The 21,136-nt window shown below is 34.3% G+C and overlaps 1 protein-coding gene across 28 annotated transcripts in view; it reads left to right on the top strand.

The window, feature by feature from the left end:
- Sox6 (SRY-box transcription factor 6) overlaps positions 1-21,136 on the top strand; it is a 538,528-nt gene that overhangs the window by 207,515 nt on the left and 309,877 nt on the right. For 27 of the 28 annotated variants that reach the window (XM_048360339.1, XM_048360343.1, XM_048360350.1 and 24 more), the window contains one exon: positions 15,187-15,427. In XM_048360339.1, coding sequence (XP_048216296.1) covers positions 15,191-15,427 — 237 coding nt within the window. In that variant the 5' untranslated portion in view covers positions 15,187-15,190. Of the gene's footprint in view, positions 1-12,645; positions 12,922-15,186; positions 15,428-21,136 lie in introns of those variants that run through there. The other variant, XM_048360348.1, reaches the window with a different exon arrangement.

Here is a 21,136-nt window from a genome sequence, read left to right as displayed (position 1 = left end):
AATTTGATTTTATATATGCCTTAGAAAGGAAAAAACGGTATGAAGCCAGTAACATTTTAAACATCATCTGTGAGGCTAGGGATTACTGATGTGTCAGGGCAATAATTCCTCTGAAATAAAAGTAATCACTCAAAATTTGAAAAGTATTCATGTGTTTCTTAAGACATGTTTTTCAAAAAAAATTCTGTCAAGTTAATTTAAGCACTGATAACTTTGTATTGTGATTGCTTCTTCTAGTTTTAAGACTTCTGAGCAAATAGGTTACTTAAAATTTCTTGGACTACTTTGATTGAAAATCAAGAAAAGAAGTTAATAGCAGGAGGTTTAGGTATTTATGCAAATAGAAGTCTCATCAGCAGATGCTATATAGTCTGAACTTTCCATTGTAAAGAAAATCATCTCTAATTCTAATTTTGGTATTAGTAACATACATGTTTTTACTCTATAGCTTTTAACTTTGTTGGCATTGTCCTAGTCTCTGCTTAGCATTGGCTCATGGTGTAAGTAGATTCGAATTAGATAACTTCCATTCCATTGCACTTGGTTATTATTTATAAAAATTTAGAGTTTCTTTTGTTAAGGATTTTTATTTGGGTCAAAATATCTTTCTGTTAAGTTATTAGATATTTAGTAATCATTTCATACCTTTCAAATAGTGAGTGAATACTTTCACATATGTTAATTTCATCTTCACATTCTTCAAGATAGATGTTTTGTCCTCAGTTTTATAGATAGGGACTTGGAGGCTCAGAGTTAAGTAACTTCTCAAGTTTATAGATGTAGTAAATTAAAGGTCTGGGTTTAAATCACTGATCTAACCTATCCCACCATTCTACAGCTTTCCTACTTTCCTTCTGGAAGGAGATTCTGTTAACACTAGGATCAGTCTCCCAATTGTAGGCATCTGTAGCCTAATGTTTACTTTTGAAGGAATCTATATAGGCAATAAGTAAGCCATGATAATTATAGAAAAATTTCAAGGCACTCTTAGTCAATTTGGGGGAAATTGTGAAGGGCTGTTTATTTCAGAATGAGACAATGACTAAAAATATATAGGATTCTTCCATATAACAAATGCCATAACTTCAGAAAACGAGAAGTTCTGTAGCTTGATAGGTATATGGGTAGTGGTTATGAATCTTTTAGTATGAGAGACAGTGGCTAGTCATACTTATCTTTTATAATGATGACTAAAACAATTCTGTGCAATGATTCATGGAAACAATTGGATTCTTATGTTCTCCTGGAGCTGTTTATGATAATATGTTACCAGCAAATGCAGGTGAGAAATTTAAAGTGAATAGCTATAAGGAAGGGAGGGAGTGATGGGAGAGGGGAAGGGAAATACACTTCAGTTATTCGTGAAAGTAGACCATTTGGTATATATGAAAATGTAAAAATTTCCGTTGGTGGTAAGAACCTCTTTTTCAGCTTTTACAGGCAGTTACAATTTATAAAAATTCATAACCTTATAGATAAAGCTTTTCTATTTCTTTCCCCTAGAAGTCAGTGAACATGTGATAGGTTATAGTAAGGTTTTAAGAGTATATCTAAATTACTCCTACCTTTGCTGAAACCAACCTGGACCATACAGTGTGATGTGCATGTAAAGTTCCTTATCTTCTTTTCCCCCGAGGTAATCCTAACACGTTCTTTTTTTAGGAGATGTGGAAGTAGAAGGAACATCCTTTGAAATTGTGTCAGTTGTGGCTACTGTGTCTGAGGTAGCTTCTCTGGTCAGAGCTGAAAGCTAGACATCAGATCTCATACTTCTCTAGGTCATGAAATGAATGGGCCATGGCATTCTTATTTCAGTTCACTTTTGTTCACATAGGCTATAGTTAAATGTTGATTATCTAGGCTAACCAAGAAAGCAATTAGAAAAATACAGTTAATACTTAACAAACATTTGCTAGAAAATTTACTGAATGAAAAATACAGTGATTCTCAACAGCTTTCACTATTTCCTCATCTAACTTCACTGTCAAAGTGGCTAGAATAAGTAAAATAGATTGGTAAGAGATTACCTTCTCTACTTTGTTGTAGTCCTCTGCCTCTTCTCTTGTTTATTGTTTTTTTCACTCTCTCTCTTCTGTTTCTTTCTTCCTCTTTTCCCATCTATTTTTTATCCCTAGTTGTCACCTATAATACTTCCAAATCTAGAAATAGAGAGGAAGAATTATTTTTTCTTTCCTTCCTTCTTTCCTTTATTTAATTCTTCCAATGCTGGGAATTGAACTTAGCACCTTGGGGTTGCTAGGCAAGCATTATACTCAGCTACATCCATAGAACTGGAAGGAAAGTTTGTAGAGAACTAATCCTTTGATTGAGATCAGATTAGATGATTACATAACCAAATATATATGTACAATAATTACATAATATATAATTGCATAATATATAATTGTATAATTAATTATACAATATAAATAATTTATATTTTCATAGGTTGTAAGGCATAATCACCAATGTTGGATGACTGTTAATAAAAATGTATTTCTTAACAGCATTTCCTAAAGGAAATTATGAAAAGGATGGATTACAGTTATCTGGAATAAGTCCCAGTTGGTTTTAGTGATAAGAAGGTGAAAGATAGCAAGAGATGATGAGGTAAAGGCTTGGAGGTAACGAAGTATACTTAGAGTAGAAAGATAAAGTGTTTACAATAGATCATACGTTTAGAAAGACTGGTTGGATCTGGATGGAGGATCCTGAATTCCAGGATCAGAAATATGATCCTAATGTGTCTGTGGTTGTCACTGACTTATTTGCTTAGGAGAGTAAGTTTAAGGGAGTAGCAATAAGACTGATTTGAAGGAGCTGAGAGGAAATGAGAGCTATTTTAGTTTATCATAGGATTTTAGGTGTGGTGGTATAATAAAGCTGTGTATTAAGGTGATTATAAAATAAGAAGGGTGAACCTAAGAAACAGTTTTAATGTGGAGTGGATGGCATTTAATGAGAGGTTGGCAATAATGAACAATAATTTTTAAAAAGCCATGAAGATAAATTAGTGTCCTGAAAATTAAATTTCTGGGTCTGAATGAATGAGGGAATGTATTGAAAATAATGATGAACCCATTGTTACTTTTTTTGATTTGAATCTACAGGAGATGTTTTCGTATAAATACCTCATTGTCATTTGAGGACCACTGTATTGCAGGCAGATGAAAGAGCTCAGTGTTGGAAATTCGATAAAGTAATCATATTATGTAGATGTTAACTAATGAGTTACATGATAAAAACGAGAATAATGTTTAGGCAGACAGCAATAACATGTGAATGCTTTCTGTGGCCATCTATTTAATTTAATTAAAAAACAAGCTAGTATCCTAATTTCTGCATCTCTATTTGTCCATTCCTCTTTCTTTTCAGTATTATTGTTTGTCTATAATATGTGGTACAATTGTGCTGGTGCCAAGGACCCTGTGATGAACAAGGCAGGCATGATCTCTATCTTCATGGCTTATACTGAATAAACTTAAAAAAATCAGACTGGCCAGACACCAGGGGCTCATACTTGTAATTAGTTACTCAGGAGGCTAAGACCCAGAGGATCATGTTTTGAGGCCATCCTGAGCAGAAAAATGCATGAGACTCCATCTCTAACATATTCAGCACAAAGATACAGTATGGCTCAGGTGGTAGTGTGCCAGATGAGTAGGTAATCTGAGACCCTAAGTTCAAATCATGGTACCTTGGTACCAGCAAAAAAAAGTCAGACCAAGTGTTTACATATTTTTTTCAAAATACATCTCTTAGTGATGTGAAATTTGTGGGTCTTAAAGCACAGTAAAACTTTCAAGTAGAGATAAGACTTCCCTCTGTTCTTGTTACTCCTCCTCTTTATTCTTGTTCTTAGCCCCTCTACTCAATGTGTTCCTCTCTCTCTCTCCCTCTCTGTATGTATGTGTGTGTGTGTATATATATATATATATATATATATTCATTTATCTTTTTATAATAAAATGGAGGAATGGAGAAAGAAGAATGAAAAGCAAGACTGAATGTCTACTTAAGATTTACCTAGGTTGAAACATCATTTTATTACTGAGATAACAGGTGGCCAATGTCTGCATTTTTATTTAAAGATTCAAGCTCAGGGAATCTGATGCTGCGTTTTCCTATACTACTTTTACCTTGGTACCTTGGTACAGTACATTCTTGCCTCTGCCATACTAGTCCATTTGGTGGTTAGATGATGCTATTAAGGCGATGTAAAAATGTAACAGTGGACATTATTGATGGAAGAAAATAATCTTCTAATTGAGAAGTGTTTTGAGAATGGGACTTTTTGCCATAGAGGGAGGAATGACATTAATTAGAGTGTTTTAAACTTTGAGTTAAGTAGATGTAAAATAAAGTTACACTTCTAAAAATTCTTTAAACATGCAGTTTGTTTGGAACATCATGATGTTAAAGGGATTCAGTTTTATTTACACTTTAGGCATCTTTACACTATAGAGAACTATGTAAATTTGTAGTGATTTGACATATTAAACCAGTTTTTGACTACTGAGATCATTGGGGTAGATGGCCAATCTCATCACCAAAAGTGGACAAAAGTTCCATATGTTGAATGTCTCAAAAATATATTTGTGTATCCCATCTCTAGTTATTTTTCTAAACTTGGATAGGGATTTTAAAAAAGCCAATTTTGTGAGGTGAATTTCAACCTATATGAGAAAAGGCCAATTTATAAGGTGAAAATAAAGCATAAATTTTATTCTTGCAAGGAAAAATCAGAATAAAAACTGTAAATTTTTCTTAGCATACGTAAAATTGCACAAAGATGTTTCATTGTGAAATGTGAAATATTCCATATTCAGGGATACATGAATATAATATACCTTGATCAAATTTACCCCCTCCCCTGCTCTTTGATATTACCCTCTTTCATACTCTTATTTATTTATTTTACAACTTTTATAGGTTCATAATTCGATTTGCAAATGTAAATATAAAGTTCACTCTCTGCTTTTCCTGCTGTTTAAACAGTCCCCTTTACCTTTATGTCCTTTTTTTAGGTCTAAATTCGACATGAGAGAAAACATTTTGTGTGTATGCGCCAGTCCTAGGGCTTGAATTCAACAGCCTGGGCCTTGTCCCTTTGTTCTCAAGGCTACTTGCTCTACCACTTGAACCACAGCTTTGCCTTTGGCTTTTTGGTGGATAACTGGAGATTAGTGTCAAGGACTGTTCTGACTGGGCTGGAGTTAATTTCAACATGCCATGTGAAACTGTACCTTTTTTTTTTTCTCTTGTATTCCCTTCCTGTGGTTTTATTCCTCCTATTACTGTAACTGATCTTAGTACCCAGGATACTGTGTATATGTGTATTGGAACTAGGGAAGGGAAAGGGAATACCAAAGTCAAGAGACAAAGGATAAAAAGACAAACCATTGCAATAGCGATACTTAAAAACCAATTGGTGTAAAGTAACTGTATATCTCATGGGGGGGGGCGGGGACAGGGGAGTGGGGAGATGGGGGAAAAATGAGGGAGGAGGTAACAAGTTGGATAAGAAATGTACTTGCCTTACATATGATACTGTAACCCCTCTGTACTTCAATTTCACAATAAAGAGGAAAAAGAAACAAAACAAAACAAACCTTCCATCCTCAGATCTCAGCCTCCTGAATAGCTAGGGTTACAGACATGAGCCCTTAGCTAGAAAACATGATTTTTGTCTGTTTTATTTTGCTTAACATGAAGATCTCTCTCCCTATCCTTGTCATCATTTGTTGATTTTTCTGTTTAATTTTCTACTCTATATATTCTAGATATTAGCCTTTGTTTGATGAATTGCTAGAAGAGATTTTCTTCCATTTTGGGGTTATCACTTTATTCTGTTAGTTGGTTGCTTTGCTGAACAGTTTTTTTTTGTTTGTTTTTTTAAATTTGATGCAATCCCAGTTGTCAATTCTTGCTCTTATTTGCTGGGGATTTGAAATCTTATTCAGAAAACTGTTGCTTATATCTTTTTCAGTGCTGGCAACTATGTCGATATCTTCAACTGTTTTGTTAATGTTTTCCCATAGTAGTTTCAAAGTTTTCAGTCTATGTTAAGGTCTTTGAATCGATCATTTGTGAGATCTAGTATGTCTTCTTCATTTGGATATCCAGTTTTCTCAGAACCACTTGTTGAAGAGGCTAGCTTTTCTCCAGTATATGTTTTATGGAAACTCAGTGTTTATTTATGTGTCTTTTTCTGTTGCCTATGTGTTTGTTTCTGTGTCAGCCCTGTTCTGTTTTTGTTACTATGGCTCTATAGCATATTTTGAAGAAAGGCATTATAACTGCTCTACCACTGCTTTTTTTTAAATCTCAAGATTGCATTGGCTATTTTGGGGTCTTACATGAGTATATTTTAAATTGATACTTAAATTCTGAACAATTTTTATGAAGATTGCATTGACTCTATAGATTTATGCTAGTAGTATATTTATATTCATAATTTTAAGTATAGGAACATATCATCTACAAGTAGTGATAATTTGACTTCTACCTTTCCTACTTGTACCACTTTATTCCTTTCTTTGGTCTTATTTCTGTGACTAAGAAATAATAAGCATTACCTTAAATAAAAATAACTAGAGGAAACTTTTGTCTGGTTTATTATATATAAGTTTTGTTTGTTTTTGTGTGGGTACTGGGACTTGAACTCAGGTACCCATACTCTCACTTGGCTTTTTAGCTCACAGCTAGTGCTCTGCCACTTGAGCCATGACTCCATTTCTAGTTTGTTTGCTGATTTATTGGAGATGAGTCTTATAGTTTTGTCTGTCCTAACTAGCTTTAAACCTTGATTCTCAGCTCTCAGCCTTCGGAGTAGCTAAATTTATAGATTGAGCCACCAGTGCTCAAAGTCCTCCCTTCCGTCCTTCCTTCCTAACTTCCTTCCTTCCTTCCTTCCTTCCTTCCTTCCTTCCTTCCTTCCTTCCTTCCTTCCTTCCTTCCTTCCTTCCTTCCTTCCTCCCTCCTCCCTCCCTCCCTCCCTCCCTCCCTCCCTCCCTCCCTCCCTCCCTCCCTCCCTTCCTCCCTTCCTCCCTTCCTTCTTTGCCACTTCAGGACTCAGGTCCTGGGCACTGTCTCTGAGCTTATTTTGCTCAAAGCTAGCACTCTACCACTTGGGCCACAGCACTACTTTCAGCTTTTTCTATTTATGTGGTACTGAGGAATGGAACCCAGGGCTTCATGCATGCTAGGCAAGCACTCTACCACTAAGCCACATTCCCAGCCCTTTATTATGTTGAATTATGTTCTTTCTATTCCTGCTTTGTCCAGGAGTTTTTGTCATAAGAAGATTTTTAATTTTGCCAAAGGCTTTTTCTGTATCATTGGAAAGATCATGCGACTCCTTTCTCATTATTCTGTTTATGTTCTGTGTTTTATTAATTTATGTATGTTGAACCATCCTTGAATCCCTAGAATGAAATCAATTTGATCAAGCCAAGATGTATGATCTTCTTAATGTGTTGCTTAATTTGTCCTGCAAGTATTTTTTTTTTTTTTTTTGGCCAGTCCTGGGCCTTGGACTCAGGGCCTAAGCACTGTCCCTGGCTTCTTCCCGCTCAAGGCTAGCACTCTGCCACTTGAGCCACAGCGCCACTTCTGGCCGTTTTCTGTATATGTGGTGCTGGGGAATCGAACCTAGGGCCTCGTGTATCCGAGGCAGGCACTCTTGCCACTAGGCTATATCCCCAGCCCTGTCCTGCAAGTATTTTATTGAGAATTTTTGTGTGTATGTTAAACAAGACAAAAGGATTTAAGTTGATTCTACTTGTCCTTCTCAAGCTTTAGGAAGTTTCTAGGCTAGGAGGAAATGTGAGGAAGTGAGATTTTTATTATGGGCATGCTCCTGCATTGGTGTTATGGGTCTCCATTGCAGTGATATAATTCATATGAATTTATACTGTCTCTGAAAGTTGTAGTGCTCTTATTGATATTTGTATTCATTTTTCATGAATTAGTCTTTCTTGTTGTTTTTCATTTTTATTTGATATAAGACCAATAAATCTTGTTGTTAAATAACATAAGGATTGTATCACAGCACTCCGTATTAAAATGCAGCCCTTTTTTGGGGAAGCCAGATAGATGTGTTTACTCTGTAGAGAGATTTAGATTTGATTTTTTGTTTTCTTCATGGTAATTATGTTTGCACTTTGCTGATCACTAGTTGTGCATTATTACAATGGAAGGTGACAATTTGATTGTCTTCAATTGGAGAAACAAGTAATTTTATATTCACTGAGCTGTCAGGTAACACTAACTCACAGTACTAAGAGCTCCTGGCAATGTGGTTTGGCACCTATATTTAACTGCTTTGATGCTTGTGTAACCTCTGCTGAATCAGAAATACTTTGCCTGCTGGAAATGGTTTTCAGAGTTGTACAATGAGGTTTTCATTAAGTAGACAAACTGAAAATGAACTGCAAAGCCATGGTTTCCCTCTTCTCCTACCCCTTCTTACTTCCTCCTCTCCTACCTCTTCTCTTCCCATTTTAATCTCCCTCATTACCTCCTTCTCTTTCTCTTCTTGTCTTTCTATGAAAGTAGCCTATGAAATGTTTCCCTCACTTCATGAAAGTGGAGAATTTCTGGGTAGCTTTATATAAGCTAAAGAAAACTTCAGAGATTAGCTTCTTTACATAGTTTCGTTCAGCATTGCCATGTGAGAACTTTTATATTTTGAAGCAATGTCTATAATCTCAATTTCTAAAAATATTAATAAAAATGAAAATAGAGGAAAAATAGAAACAAATAGAGTGATAGCTTCTTGTGCTTTCTGAGGAATTGTTCTAGTTTATGACTGGTTTTAAGCTAACAAATACATGTTTGGTGTTCACTGTGAAAATTTTAATTCCAATTTGTTGCAAAGAGGAGATTCAAGAGAACAAATAATGTGAGTTTGTCTGTTTTTGGATAAGAGCAGCATGTACTACCAGTTATATTTCCTTATGCTTGAATTTTTCATGAATAGGTAAAAATGTTTTCTTGTTTTATAAAGAGCAAAGATAATGTATTAAATGCATTATATTATTATTTTGGACTCAAGCCACATGGATCTTTCAGTTGAATTGTAAAGCTACTGAGTTTGATTAAAATCCACTTAGTTTATATTTATAGCAGTCATTGTTTTTTTTATTAATCTTAAGTCACTGATTTTATTCATATAATCTAGCCATTGGCTTTCCAAAGTAGGAATTCCAATAAGCTACTCGTAGATATACTCTGAGAAAACTCAATATTATTTCTGTCAAGCAAAACATGTAAAGGTTAAATGAAGTCAAGTTGTTTTGATCTCAGGAAGAAACTGGATCCACAGGGACAAATGTAATAATTATAGGTTTTCCATAGGCAGTCAGTCAGCAGGCCAGGCCTCTTAGACTGGTTGCTTGTTTCTTCCAGCAGATACTAACCAATTAGACAGAGGTGGTTACACGGTGTAACATTATCAGGAGAAACAATTCATGAGTCAAAGCATTCCAAGACATATGAGCTCTAGTCCAAAGAACAGTCTTAAGCTATATAAAGTGACAGCAATATTGTCAGCTAAATATAAACTCTAGAAACACAAACTTTGATGACTTGAGAGGAATCTGTTCCAGGTAGTTCCTGTTTTGTAAGAACCTCAGAGGGCCTTTGAGATGATTTTGGTGCTTTGGTGTGAAAAATTAAAAGCCCCAGTAAAGTCAAAGCCCATTAATTTAAGTCCTTTCTTAGACATACTTCAAAGCCTTCATGTGTATTTCATTTGCCTCATTTCTATTGATTTGACAGATAACTGAAATTAGTGAGTTTACTTCTAATAGCTATTGTTTCTGGTTTACTATATAACTTCTGAAAGAACTTGTCAACATACTCTAGGAGGAAGATAACTTTTAAACGTTCCAAGGAGTTCTGAAAACAGTTATCTTCTTTCTCCCTAAATTTTCTAAATTGAGAAAGAAAAGTCTAGCAAAAGCCCAGTGATTTTTGGAGGTGGGATAGAGAAGAGGACAGAGTAACTCAGTATCAAATAACACCACGAACCACTAACCACCCTTAAGCGCCCAGAATGAAGCAGGGAAAGTTTTAAGAAGAATATCTTCATATTACTGTCTAGTATTAGGGTTCTCCTTGCAGTCTCTCCCGAAATCCCTTAATGTGGGAATTAGAGGTACAGGAAGAGAGTTTAAAAATCATTCTTTGCCCTAGGCTGGGTGGACTGGTATCCTTTGTGAGAGTTCCTGGGTATTGTGCATTTTGGCAGCTGAACATATCTGTTACTCATGCTCCTTAAAATGAGAGCCACTGTGTTATATTTTTGGAAAATTAGTTGTTTATTTCTCAGAATCAGATCAAGTGCAGCATTAAACTAAGAGTGAATTACTGAACTGAAATAAATTTACCTTGGTAGCCTGGGGCCAGGCTGCAAAAATAAATGTGAATGTTGGCCTGAACTTTTAATTTCTCTATAAGTAAACCCACGATTAAAATGTTGCTTTATGTTTAATATAAGACTCTTTTGAATAAATGTAACACACCTGAAAAGTTAATGCCATTTGATAGTAGTGATGAAGTAATGAAAATATTTTTTAAAAAATAGCTAAAAATATTGCTTCAGAAACCTCAGTTTCTCTTTTGGACAATCCCAAATGAAAGTATTGAGAGATAGAGTCTCTGTGAGTGAAACTAAAAATGTGAGTGACTATGATGTATTGGAAAGTTTGAAGTTGTTTAAAAATAGCCATAATGGTTCTGGTGGCTTGCACTTGTAATCCTAGCTACTCAGGAAGGCTGAGATTTGAGAATTGTGGCTCAAAGCCAGACTGGGCAGCAAAGACTGTGAGACTCATTGCTAATTAACCACCAGAGTTCTAACCTTGAGCATAAAAGCTTAGGGAGAGCACCCAGGCTCGCCGTTGAAGCTCAAGGATGGACACACAGATAACAAAGGCATATAAATAACTCATCTAAAGAACCAAAAAGGTTCTAAGTAACAGAGTTCTATGTAATAAGGTATTTAATGTACAGAACCTTGTTATCCCTAATATTTTATAAAGTCTTGCCCAATGATTTTTTAATTTATTGTTTAAAACCGAATATTGTCTAAATTAGTTTGTAATGATCTAAGCATTCAGATTTTATATTGGGGTTTGGAATAGAAATTAATTACCACTTTTGAGAGGAATTTGTACTTACTTCCTGGAGTAAATTATCAGTTTGTCAGGCCTTATCTCCAGTAATCTCATTCAAAAAAGTCCTAAACCCAAAGAAGTTCTTCCCAATGGCTTGGTATCCTGGGAGTCACTTATCTGTTGGGCAAAGACAATTCAAATTTGGGGAGTATATAAAAGAACTTTAGTTTTATGTGTCCCAAAGATGTTTAATTCTCTTTGGTGGTTTTACTTGGTAATAGCTATGCCCCAGAAAACCATCTTGTTTAACCAATGTGATAAGTTGACAATGTAGTTTTTCTCTCTGATTATAATGTACTCTGTGTAGTCAATACACTGGTACCATGTGAGTGTAATTTCCTCTTTTATTTTATCTCCAATGCACTGTATTATAAATAAACAGTTAAAAAAAACACCAAACAAATCTGTTGCATCTCCTTTTAAGATTGTACCACTGTAGACACTTGTTCTAGTAAAGTAGAATTGGGCGCATTTGATTGCATTTAAATTTTTCATGCTTCAGCAGTTTGGCTGGGAGCACAGTAAAGAAAAATCCCATGAGCGAGGATAGTTTAGAATAATAGAACTTGATTTTGTGTATTATAGCGGCAACATTTGCGCTGCTTTAGTTAGGGTTGTGTCAGCACTTCCATTATAAACCCCTGTTTTCAGGGGGTATAACTAGGAAGATTTTTTTAATACAAATTAAAAAAAACAATTCATTTGAATGATTTTAAGTTATAATAGTGCAAAAATAAAACAAAGTAAGTCATATAGAAATTGACCATTTTCATAAAGATTTTTATTTTCTTTTGCTTATTAGTGGTGTATGACACCAGCTAGGGTAGAGTGCTACTCTACTATATTAGGAGGAGATGAAGATTTTTGTAATGGAAAATCACTGATGTAAGGATTAAAAATGAACAATCCATGTTGTGCTTAAAAACATTAATTCTTAAAGTGCACTCGATTTATGAGTTTCTGAAGGAGAATAGCTATGGTGAACTGGTTATAATAAAGGCAACTGTTTTTTCACACTCTAATTCAGTTTATCTAATAAAATCTTTTAACAGATAGCTTAAGTAAAGAAAGGAAATGCATGAGAATAACACCAGTAAATTGAATAATTATATGACATAACTGTGTAAAACATCTAGTAAAATAAAATCTGATGGTAAATTTATGATTGAATTAATAAACTGTGTAAATTTTTTAAATATTTCATCTTAAAGAACCTCCCCACCTCGAACAAAAGAACAACAAAGCTAACAAAAAAAGAGCTTGAAAAGAACCTAAATAACAGTTTTACCTACAGGAATGCTCAAGGTTTTATTTATTAAAAGAATAAAAATCATTTTCCTCTTGAATAGCATATTTAAGAAATATGATGAAGTGAACAAGTGAAATCAAATAAGTTCCATATAGAAAAATATTCTTGCAACGAGACACATTCATTTCTTTGTAAAAGTGAGGAATTTCAAAGTTGAATGTGTTTTCTTTAGTTGCTAGCCATTGTTTTTCTACCTCCCTCATGGTCCACTTCTGTAATGATAGTGTGAACTGAAGATGAACGATCAGAGTACTGCTTTTTCTTGTCTGTTTTTGGAGGGGGGGGGCAGCCTATCCTGTATTTGGCAACCTTGACACACATTTGTATTTGTAGGTGCAAAATAAAAGACAAACTGTGTGATGCTATAAATAAGTAGCTTTCCTGAATGGTCACTGGAGGAATCACCAGAAGACTGTTGATGAAGTAGAGGTGAAGCCTTTCCTCACTAATTGTATTCAGCGTGTAATTTCTAAACTTCCCTCTGAATTTTGATTTTCAATTAACACTCCCCATTTGAAGATAATTTTCTATTTAATGTAATTGCAGGAAATAATTTATTGGCTGATTAAGACTGAGGACCCAGCCTTCCTTAAGAAAACACTCTAACAAACCAGCCTTTAAACCCAACTCATAGCTTTGGACAGATTTAGTCTATTTTTACAGCTGCACGGTTGTGTTTAATTAGGATTGTGCACTATTGTTCACTGGCACAGTTTATAGTTGAATTTATGTTTAAGAGACTGTTTTCATTTTGGGTTTTGTGTCATGATTAATTTACACTAAAGCAACAATCAGAGATACTGCTATTGGAAGGAACAATTCACTTTATAATAAGAGGATGTTTGTTGGGGGAGTTAAAGTCACTCTGAATTTTGGATCATGACTTTCAATTTTATTTAGCTGTTTTATAAAGCAGCAGTAAATTAATTCTTTTGTGTAAAAATATGAATGATTATGTAATTGGTAAGTATCCATTATCTGAACTATGAAAACACTGTTATTTGTAGCAAGGTCTTGTAAACTTAACAAAAGTTATAATTTGCCTGATTTTATTACAGTGTTGGTGAGGCTGATAAATTAAGCTCTGTGGTGATTTTTGTATACAAAGCATCATCATTGGGTGGTCATTTCTCATATATGTGTGCTTTTGTCCATCTAAGTATTAATGGAAAGTGCTCATAAATATGTTCGTATGATTTAAAAAATAAAGCACTCTTTAAACGTTTAGTTATTTGCTTCTCAAAGAAAATGTAGGCACTCTTCTGTAGTCTCTTTCCTCATCTTATTTTTTACTATCAAGTCTCATAGATGAAATTTCTATTATTTGTAGAATGATTATTATAAGTAGGTATCAGCATTTTACTATGTTTCAAAGCACTTCAAAAGCTTGTAATACTTTTATTTAGAACTATGCATAATTAGATAAGCTGATCTTATATTAATTTTTTTCACTGTAGGATACTAAATCTGAGCCCCCTCATTAATTGTGAGAAATTTAGCATTAGCTGTTAAATCCTATGTGAAACATGGGCTGCTACATAAAAACTACTGTTTAAATTGGAATTAACTTAATTATTTTTCTTTGCACTTGATATTTCCTTCACTGCAATATTCATGAAAGCATGTGACAGATTTGTAAATTTAACTGTTAATCTCAGATTTCTAGACCCTTTAATCAGTATTTATTTGTCTGTAGAAACAGTACTAGCAAGTTAATGATTTGCTAATTTGAAAAATGCTCATGTGGTTTTCTATGTTAACTGATTTGTGCATTAAAAATAGTATGAAATCAATTAATGTTAAAGAGCAATTAAGGTAGAGATTTTATTCCTTTTATTACACAGCAATTTTAGAGCTAGAGATTCAATAAATGAAAAACAACATAAAGTTTTAGGAAAACATGGCTTCTTCTGTTAAGTTATAAACTTTTAGAGCTTTTTATTACTTACCATTTTGTTAAGAAATTCATCTTGATAAAATGATATTTTAAAAGTTTCAAAATTCTGTTAAATAATCTTGATTTTCTGACTGCGTACAACAGCATAGAATGAAGACCGTGTCCTACAGAGTACAACAAATGTTTATTTGTAGATTATATATGTGCATGTTCAGTGTTTTGGAAGCTTTTAAAATATACTTCAGAATGACAGGCCTATTGTTCATAACGCAAGGTAGAAAGTGAGAAGTATCAGATTTGTTTAAGAGTTTCATTATGGATTATTTACTCTGATTATATTTTTGTACATATATTTATTTTGTTCCGATATAAACCATAGGAGAAAGTTGGATATTTTTGCTCTGAAATCATGCTACAAACTGGCTCATTAGATGGTTCATTCATTCATTGCTAACCATCAGCCTAATTACTTTCAAGAAGCTTATAATCCAGTTGTGAAAACTAGGAGGAAAGATGTACTTATACATATATTGTACATTAGGAAGATTTATTTTATAAGTGTCATTTTTGATTTGGATAAGAGCAAAAATATGACTATTACTAGGAGGTAATTGGCTAAGTTAAAAAAAGCAAAGAGGGAAAGTAGAATAGATAAGCCGAGAGTTTAAAGTTTAGAATATCTCTAAAGTCTGAAAATTTTCTTTATTTTCCCCTCTGAAGTAGTTAAATACAAGGCAAGGCCTATCTTTTGTTGTTGATTCCCCTTTTAAATCCTGGGGGTTTTCTTCCTTCTGCAGAAGAATGTCTTCCAAGCAAGCCACCTCTCCATTTGCCTGTGCAGCTGATGGAGAGGAAACGATGACCCAGGATTTGACCTCAAGGGAAAAAGAAGAAGGCAGTGATCAACATGTGGCCTCCCATCTGCCTCTGCACCCCATAATGCACAACAAACCTCACTCTGAGGAGCTCCCAACTCTTGTCAATACCGTTCAACAAGATGCTGACTGGGACAGTGTTCTGTCATCTCAGCAAAGAATGGTGAGCTTTTGAAATATGCTTATGGCTACTAAGTCTGTTAGTATGTTCTAGTCATAAATAGACATTTTAGAGGAAGTTCAAAATTAATGGTATTGGAGTTATTTGTATTCGGGTAATAAAATAATCATGAGGAATATAATTACTATAAAACTTGGAAGCTAGGCACTGGTGGCTCCCACCTGTAATCAGGAGGGTTAGATCTGAGGATCAGGGTTCTAAGCCAGCCAGGCAATAACGTCTGTGAGACTCCTTATTTCCAGTTAACCAGCAGAAAAGGCCATGAAATCTTTGCTCTAATTAACCATCAAAAAGCTGAAAGTGGAGATATGGCTCAAGTGGTAGAGAGCTAACCCTGAGCAAAAGAAGTTCAGGGATAAGGCCCAGATCCTGAGTTCAAGCCCCATGACTGGGACAAAAGAACAAAACTTGGAAACTGGTTTATGATTTCAATTATGTCCACTGCTAGGTCTACTTAACCAAAAATACTTTATGTATGTATGTATGTATGTATGTATGTATGTTATGTATTGTATCTATCTATCTATCTATCTATCTATCTATCTATCTATCTATCTATCTATCTATCTATCTATCTATATCTATGTATTTATTTAGTTTTGTATGGGAAAGAGTTGGTTTCTTAGTCTCTGAACCCTTAAATAGAATTAAATGAACTTGATAATATCACAAAATAGACATGATGAAACAAACTGTGATTCTATATACATATTGAAAAATTGACTCAAGAAAATGTATCTATGGATGAGATAACTATAACTATTGCTTCATTTCAATAAGGAAATACTAGTATTTATAATTTTTGATACATAATAAAACTTTTCTCATGTGCCTATATGGTAATTTTAAAAAGGACATCAAAGCTCCTGAGTATCACACAGTCAGACTGCAGGATTTTTCTCTAAAAGCAGAAATAACATATCAAATAAATGCACTGTGTTAGCTAGTTCTCTTGTGTTAAATTTCATCTTTTAATCATCAAAACAGAAAGCATTTTCTAGTTCCAAGCAAAATATTTTTATTTTTAGCAGAAGAAACTAAAGAACTTAACATATTTTAATTTTAAATTTTGCATCAATATTGGGGCTTTAACACATATTAGTCAAACCTGCTGCTCTACCACTTGACCCTCAGCTCCACTTCCAGCTTTCACTGGTTAATTGGAGATGAGAGTCTCATAGGCTTTTTTTTTTTTTTTTTATTCTAGGTGGCTTCAAATCACCATTCTCAGATCTTTGCTACAAGCAAAATTTTGGGTCTTGGAAAATGCTAAGTTTCTTTTGTCTCAAGCTTTTATGATTTTTTATGATTTAACATTTTGTCAGAAAATATATATTAAAAACATATAGGCCAGGCATTGGTGGCTCACACCTGTAATTCTAGCTACTCGGGAGGCTGAGTTCTGAGGATTGTAATTCAAAGCCACCCTTGGCAGGAAAGCCCTAAGATTCTTACCTCTAATTAACTTCCTGAAAACTGGAAGTGGAGCTGTCTCTCAAAGTGGTAGAGCACTAGATTTGTGCTGAAGAGCTCAGGGACACTGCCAATGCCTTGAGTTCAAGCTCCACAACTGACCAAAAAAAATGTATATGAGCTAGACACTGGTGGCTCATGCCTATAATACCAGCTATCCAGGAAGAGGAGATTTGAGGGCCATGATTCAAAGCTAGCCCAATCAGGAAAGTCTATAAGACTATTATCTCAAACCAACCAGCAAAATGCCAGAAGTGGAGTCATAGCTCAAGTGGCAGAGAACTAGCCTTGAGCAAAAATGCTCAGGGACAATGTCCAGGTTCTGAGTTCAAGCACTAGGAGCAGCACACACAGAGAAGTATATTAAATTAAAATTCATTGTATTAGATATGATCTATAGTAGTATAAATAGTTTAAAGTTATAAATGTTTTATATTAGTGTGCAAAAATGATACTACTAGAAATGTTTCACACTTTCTTTTCTTTTTTTTTTTTGATCCAGTCCTGGGGCTTAATCTCATAGATTAAGTTGTTGTCTCTGAGCTTTTATGCTCAAGACGAACACTCTACCACTTGAGCCATTGCTCCACTTCCAGCTTCTTGCTCATTAATTAGAGATAAGAGTCTCATGGACTTCTTTGACTGGAGCTTTCTTTGAACTGTGATCCTCAGATCTCAGCCTCCCAAATAGCTAGGATTATCATCACAAGCCACTGGTGCCCAGTTTTTCATTCTCTTCTGATACCAAACTTTTGCTTCCCCTGGAGCCTTTGTGTATTATAAATGTCAGGAAGCTAAAATTTTGTCTTAACTCCCATTCTGTAGTATTTATCAGCTGTGAACTTACATGGTATAATAAAAGGATTTAATAAATGGGAAATAGCAGCTGCATTTGGACCTTCCTCTTGTATCCCCTTTTCACTAGATAGATTCAATGATGTATAACAATTGTAAATCAGACCTGTAATGACATACAGCAAGTATGTCACTATCCATTTTTTCTTTATTGGAAAAATATAGAATGATTGTAGGTTGCCAGACCAACTTAAAAAACCTACATGTTGTACGCATGATGAGTGTGTGTGTGTGTGTGTGTGTGTGTGTGTGTGTTTGAGTGGGAAGACTGATTGATAAATGTATAACTCATCAAATAGGAAGTTGGGTGGCTCATGCCTGTAATCCTACCTACTCAGGAGGCTGAGATCTGAATTTCGTAGTTCAAAGCTGAGGCAGGAAGGTTCAGGAGATTCTTATTTCCAATTAAATCCCCAAAAGTCAGAGTGGAACTGTGATTCAAGTGGCAGATCAGTAATCCTGAGAAAAAAAGCTCTATGACAGTGTCCAGACCCTGAGTTCTAGTCACAGGAGTCACACCAAAAAAAACACCCTAAAAACCAACCAACCAAACTATAAATAAATAGGAAGTATAAAAAGTGGTTATGAAATGACTTGGAACTTGCAGTTCCTACCAGGGATCACATTTTAATCCATACAATGATTTTGGAGAAATATAATTTAAAAATTCTAAAAACAACAAAGAATTTGCCAGTACCTATTCATTTTTCATTGTTATTTAGTTTCTGTGATGGGCATCATTATTGGAACAGTTACAAACAGATCCAAAAGTTTCCTATTACTTGATCTCAGAAAGGGTTTTACTTTGAAATATCACAACCACAGAGGATATTTTCTATAAGTATAGGTAAAGAAAATGCAAAGAAGTTCAGCTAATCCTCATTTCCAGTTATGACATTGGTACATTACAATTCTGATTATTGTAAGGTGGAACCCAAACAAAGTCAGACAACATAGTTTTAAACAACCACATAATAAAGAACTTGTCACAGGAGAATAGAAATTTAAGAAATATAAGTCAAAGGACCAATGTTCTACAAACATTTGTAGACCCTGATTCTAAGTATACTTAGGTATAATATGGACAACAGAATGTTTAATTTTAAATTTAGTGTGTTTTATTAATTGCTGACCTATATGTGGTGGTTAAAAGTTCCCATACATAAGATTTTATTCATCTTCTCCATGTATAAGCAATCTTGTTTTCATCATGGCACCAGTGGATCAATAACTTTTTTGCAGAACATTGACATTGTCCTCTGAAATATGGTTTTGCTCTCATTAGGACTGGTTTATAAGGTTGAAATAAATTTACATAATATTCCCATGAATTACTGTGCAAAACATTATTCTTTTTAATGTTATCACTTTGGGGGAACATTTCTATAGTAATGTTTAGTGACCAGTATATAATTTTCTGTTAGTTTCAAGTGTAAGAAGAACAAGTAAGCCTCTGGATTGTTGGCAAAAATGTAAAAATTCTATAGCTGTTTTGATCAAAATGATCTATGGCATCTTGTATATCTTTTTTCCCCTCTAGGGCATAATTTAAAGAGGTATTGTTACCATAACTAGCTACTTAAGTATAAAATCCCTACAAAAATCTAACAAAAAGAACTTGTGAATGACAGATAAAATTCTTGTTCTTTGATAATAAAAATTTGAAAAAAAATTCTTGTTCTTCTGGAATTTAGACAATAAGAGACTTAGACAATTTTTGACAGTGATAAATGCTATGAAAAAATTAGATAATATGGCACTGTATCACTTAAGTCAAACCCAAATCCCTTCTGCTTTGATTATTGTTTCCATAGCCAGGCCAATCTCAGATCAATACATGCTTGAGCTGCCCTTTTTCCCAGTCTTTGGATTGGTATATTTGAATAACAGAAAATAACAGAGTGGCTGTAGTGGAAGAAAATAAGATGGAATCAAGGAGGCAGGCAGAAGATAGATATTATGTGGTCTTAGTGATGCGTTTGACTATGATTTCAAGTTCTACAGGAAGCCAATGAAAGATTTTAAATAAGGGTATAACATGGTGATACTTAAGTATTAAAAGATCTCATTACCTGTTGTGTACAGAATGGGTTGTGGGAAATAATAACAGAAGCAGAGAACCTGCCAGGAAACCATTGCCACTGCACTGTGCGCATAAGAGTGTGGTGAGAAGTGGGGAGGTTATTCACTGAAGAGTTTACAGAGTTGTGAAAGAAGACAAAATTTGCAGAGTAGAGAGAACAGTTCAAGTAATATACCTGTAGGCAGGAAGTTAATCAAGAATGTTCAAGAAATGAGGTTTATAAGATCAAGAAGAAGGGGCAACAGAGGAATAGAGAGACCTGGCTGAATTGTAGCCCTAGGCAAGAGGCAGAAATGTTTACCTGAGAAACAATGGTTGGCAGGTGGCTTCTGGAGTAGGTTATGGGGATGTGTGTGTCATGAAATGTAAAGTGTGACAGCAGATTGTAAGTGGGACCTAAGGTATAAATGCATGTGTGTACTTATATATAAGCATATTTATCTTGGACAAAATGATGTTTTGTATATAGCTGGCTTTTTACTGCTAGTATAGTTGAGTAGGAAAAAAAAATCATAGTAGACTCAGCCCAGACTATTGAAACTCTTTATTTTATTAAAAATATTTTATCATCTTTGAGTAGTTGTACAAACGTGTTGCTATTTAACAAAGCAGTTTATGAGTACAGTGCATCTTGATCAATATCAACCCCTTGAACGCTATTTAATCCACTTACTTAAATTCTCCTGGATGAATTTCATCTTCTAGACAAGTTTTAAAATAATTTTCCACTATAAGATATCAATAAAGCCTTTTGTTGTGGTTGAAAGTAAATAAAAATAGGTACACTGGGATATTTAATAAATAACCATTTGAACAATGCTTGCTTGCTTGCAAACAATGTCTACTCTTTGCCTGTCTTGCTTCCAGACCAATGAAGTTGCTAATCAGCTTTGGAGTGTTTTATGCAGTTCACTCGGAGTCATAAAATTTCTGGTCTGGACTTTGTATCATTTCTGGGAATGGAGCTGTTATCATTGTGTGATAACACAGTCGAGGAATTTTTAGTGAGGATTTACTCTACAGTCTGCTTTTTATTGTGACACATTTTTGAAAGATGTCTCACTTTGTTACTTTTTGAAAGATTTAAAAACTTAAATTGTTTCCAGTTATTTTTTGTGTGCAAGATTTAATCATTAAAAATTTAATGATTTCAGATTCTAGGCACTACTCACATGAAATTAATTTCTTTTTATTGGGACTACAGTTATTGGGACTAGTTCACCTGGCAGGTTCAACCAATTTATAGTGTTAATGGTTAAATAAAATTTATATACATCTTT

Source organism: Perognathus longimembris, chromosome 13 (assembly GCF_023159225.1).
Source record: "Perognathus longimembris pacificus isolate PPM17 chromosome 13, ASM2315922v1, whole genome shotgun sequence".
Taxonomy (NCBI): domain Eukaryota; kingdom Metazoa; phylum Chordata; class Mammalia; order Rodentia; family Heteromyidae; genus Perognathus; species Perognathus longimembris.
Note: the sequence above shows the minus strand (reverse complement) of the source record. Positions and strands in the feature narration are given on the sequence as shown.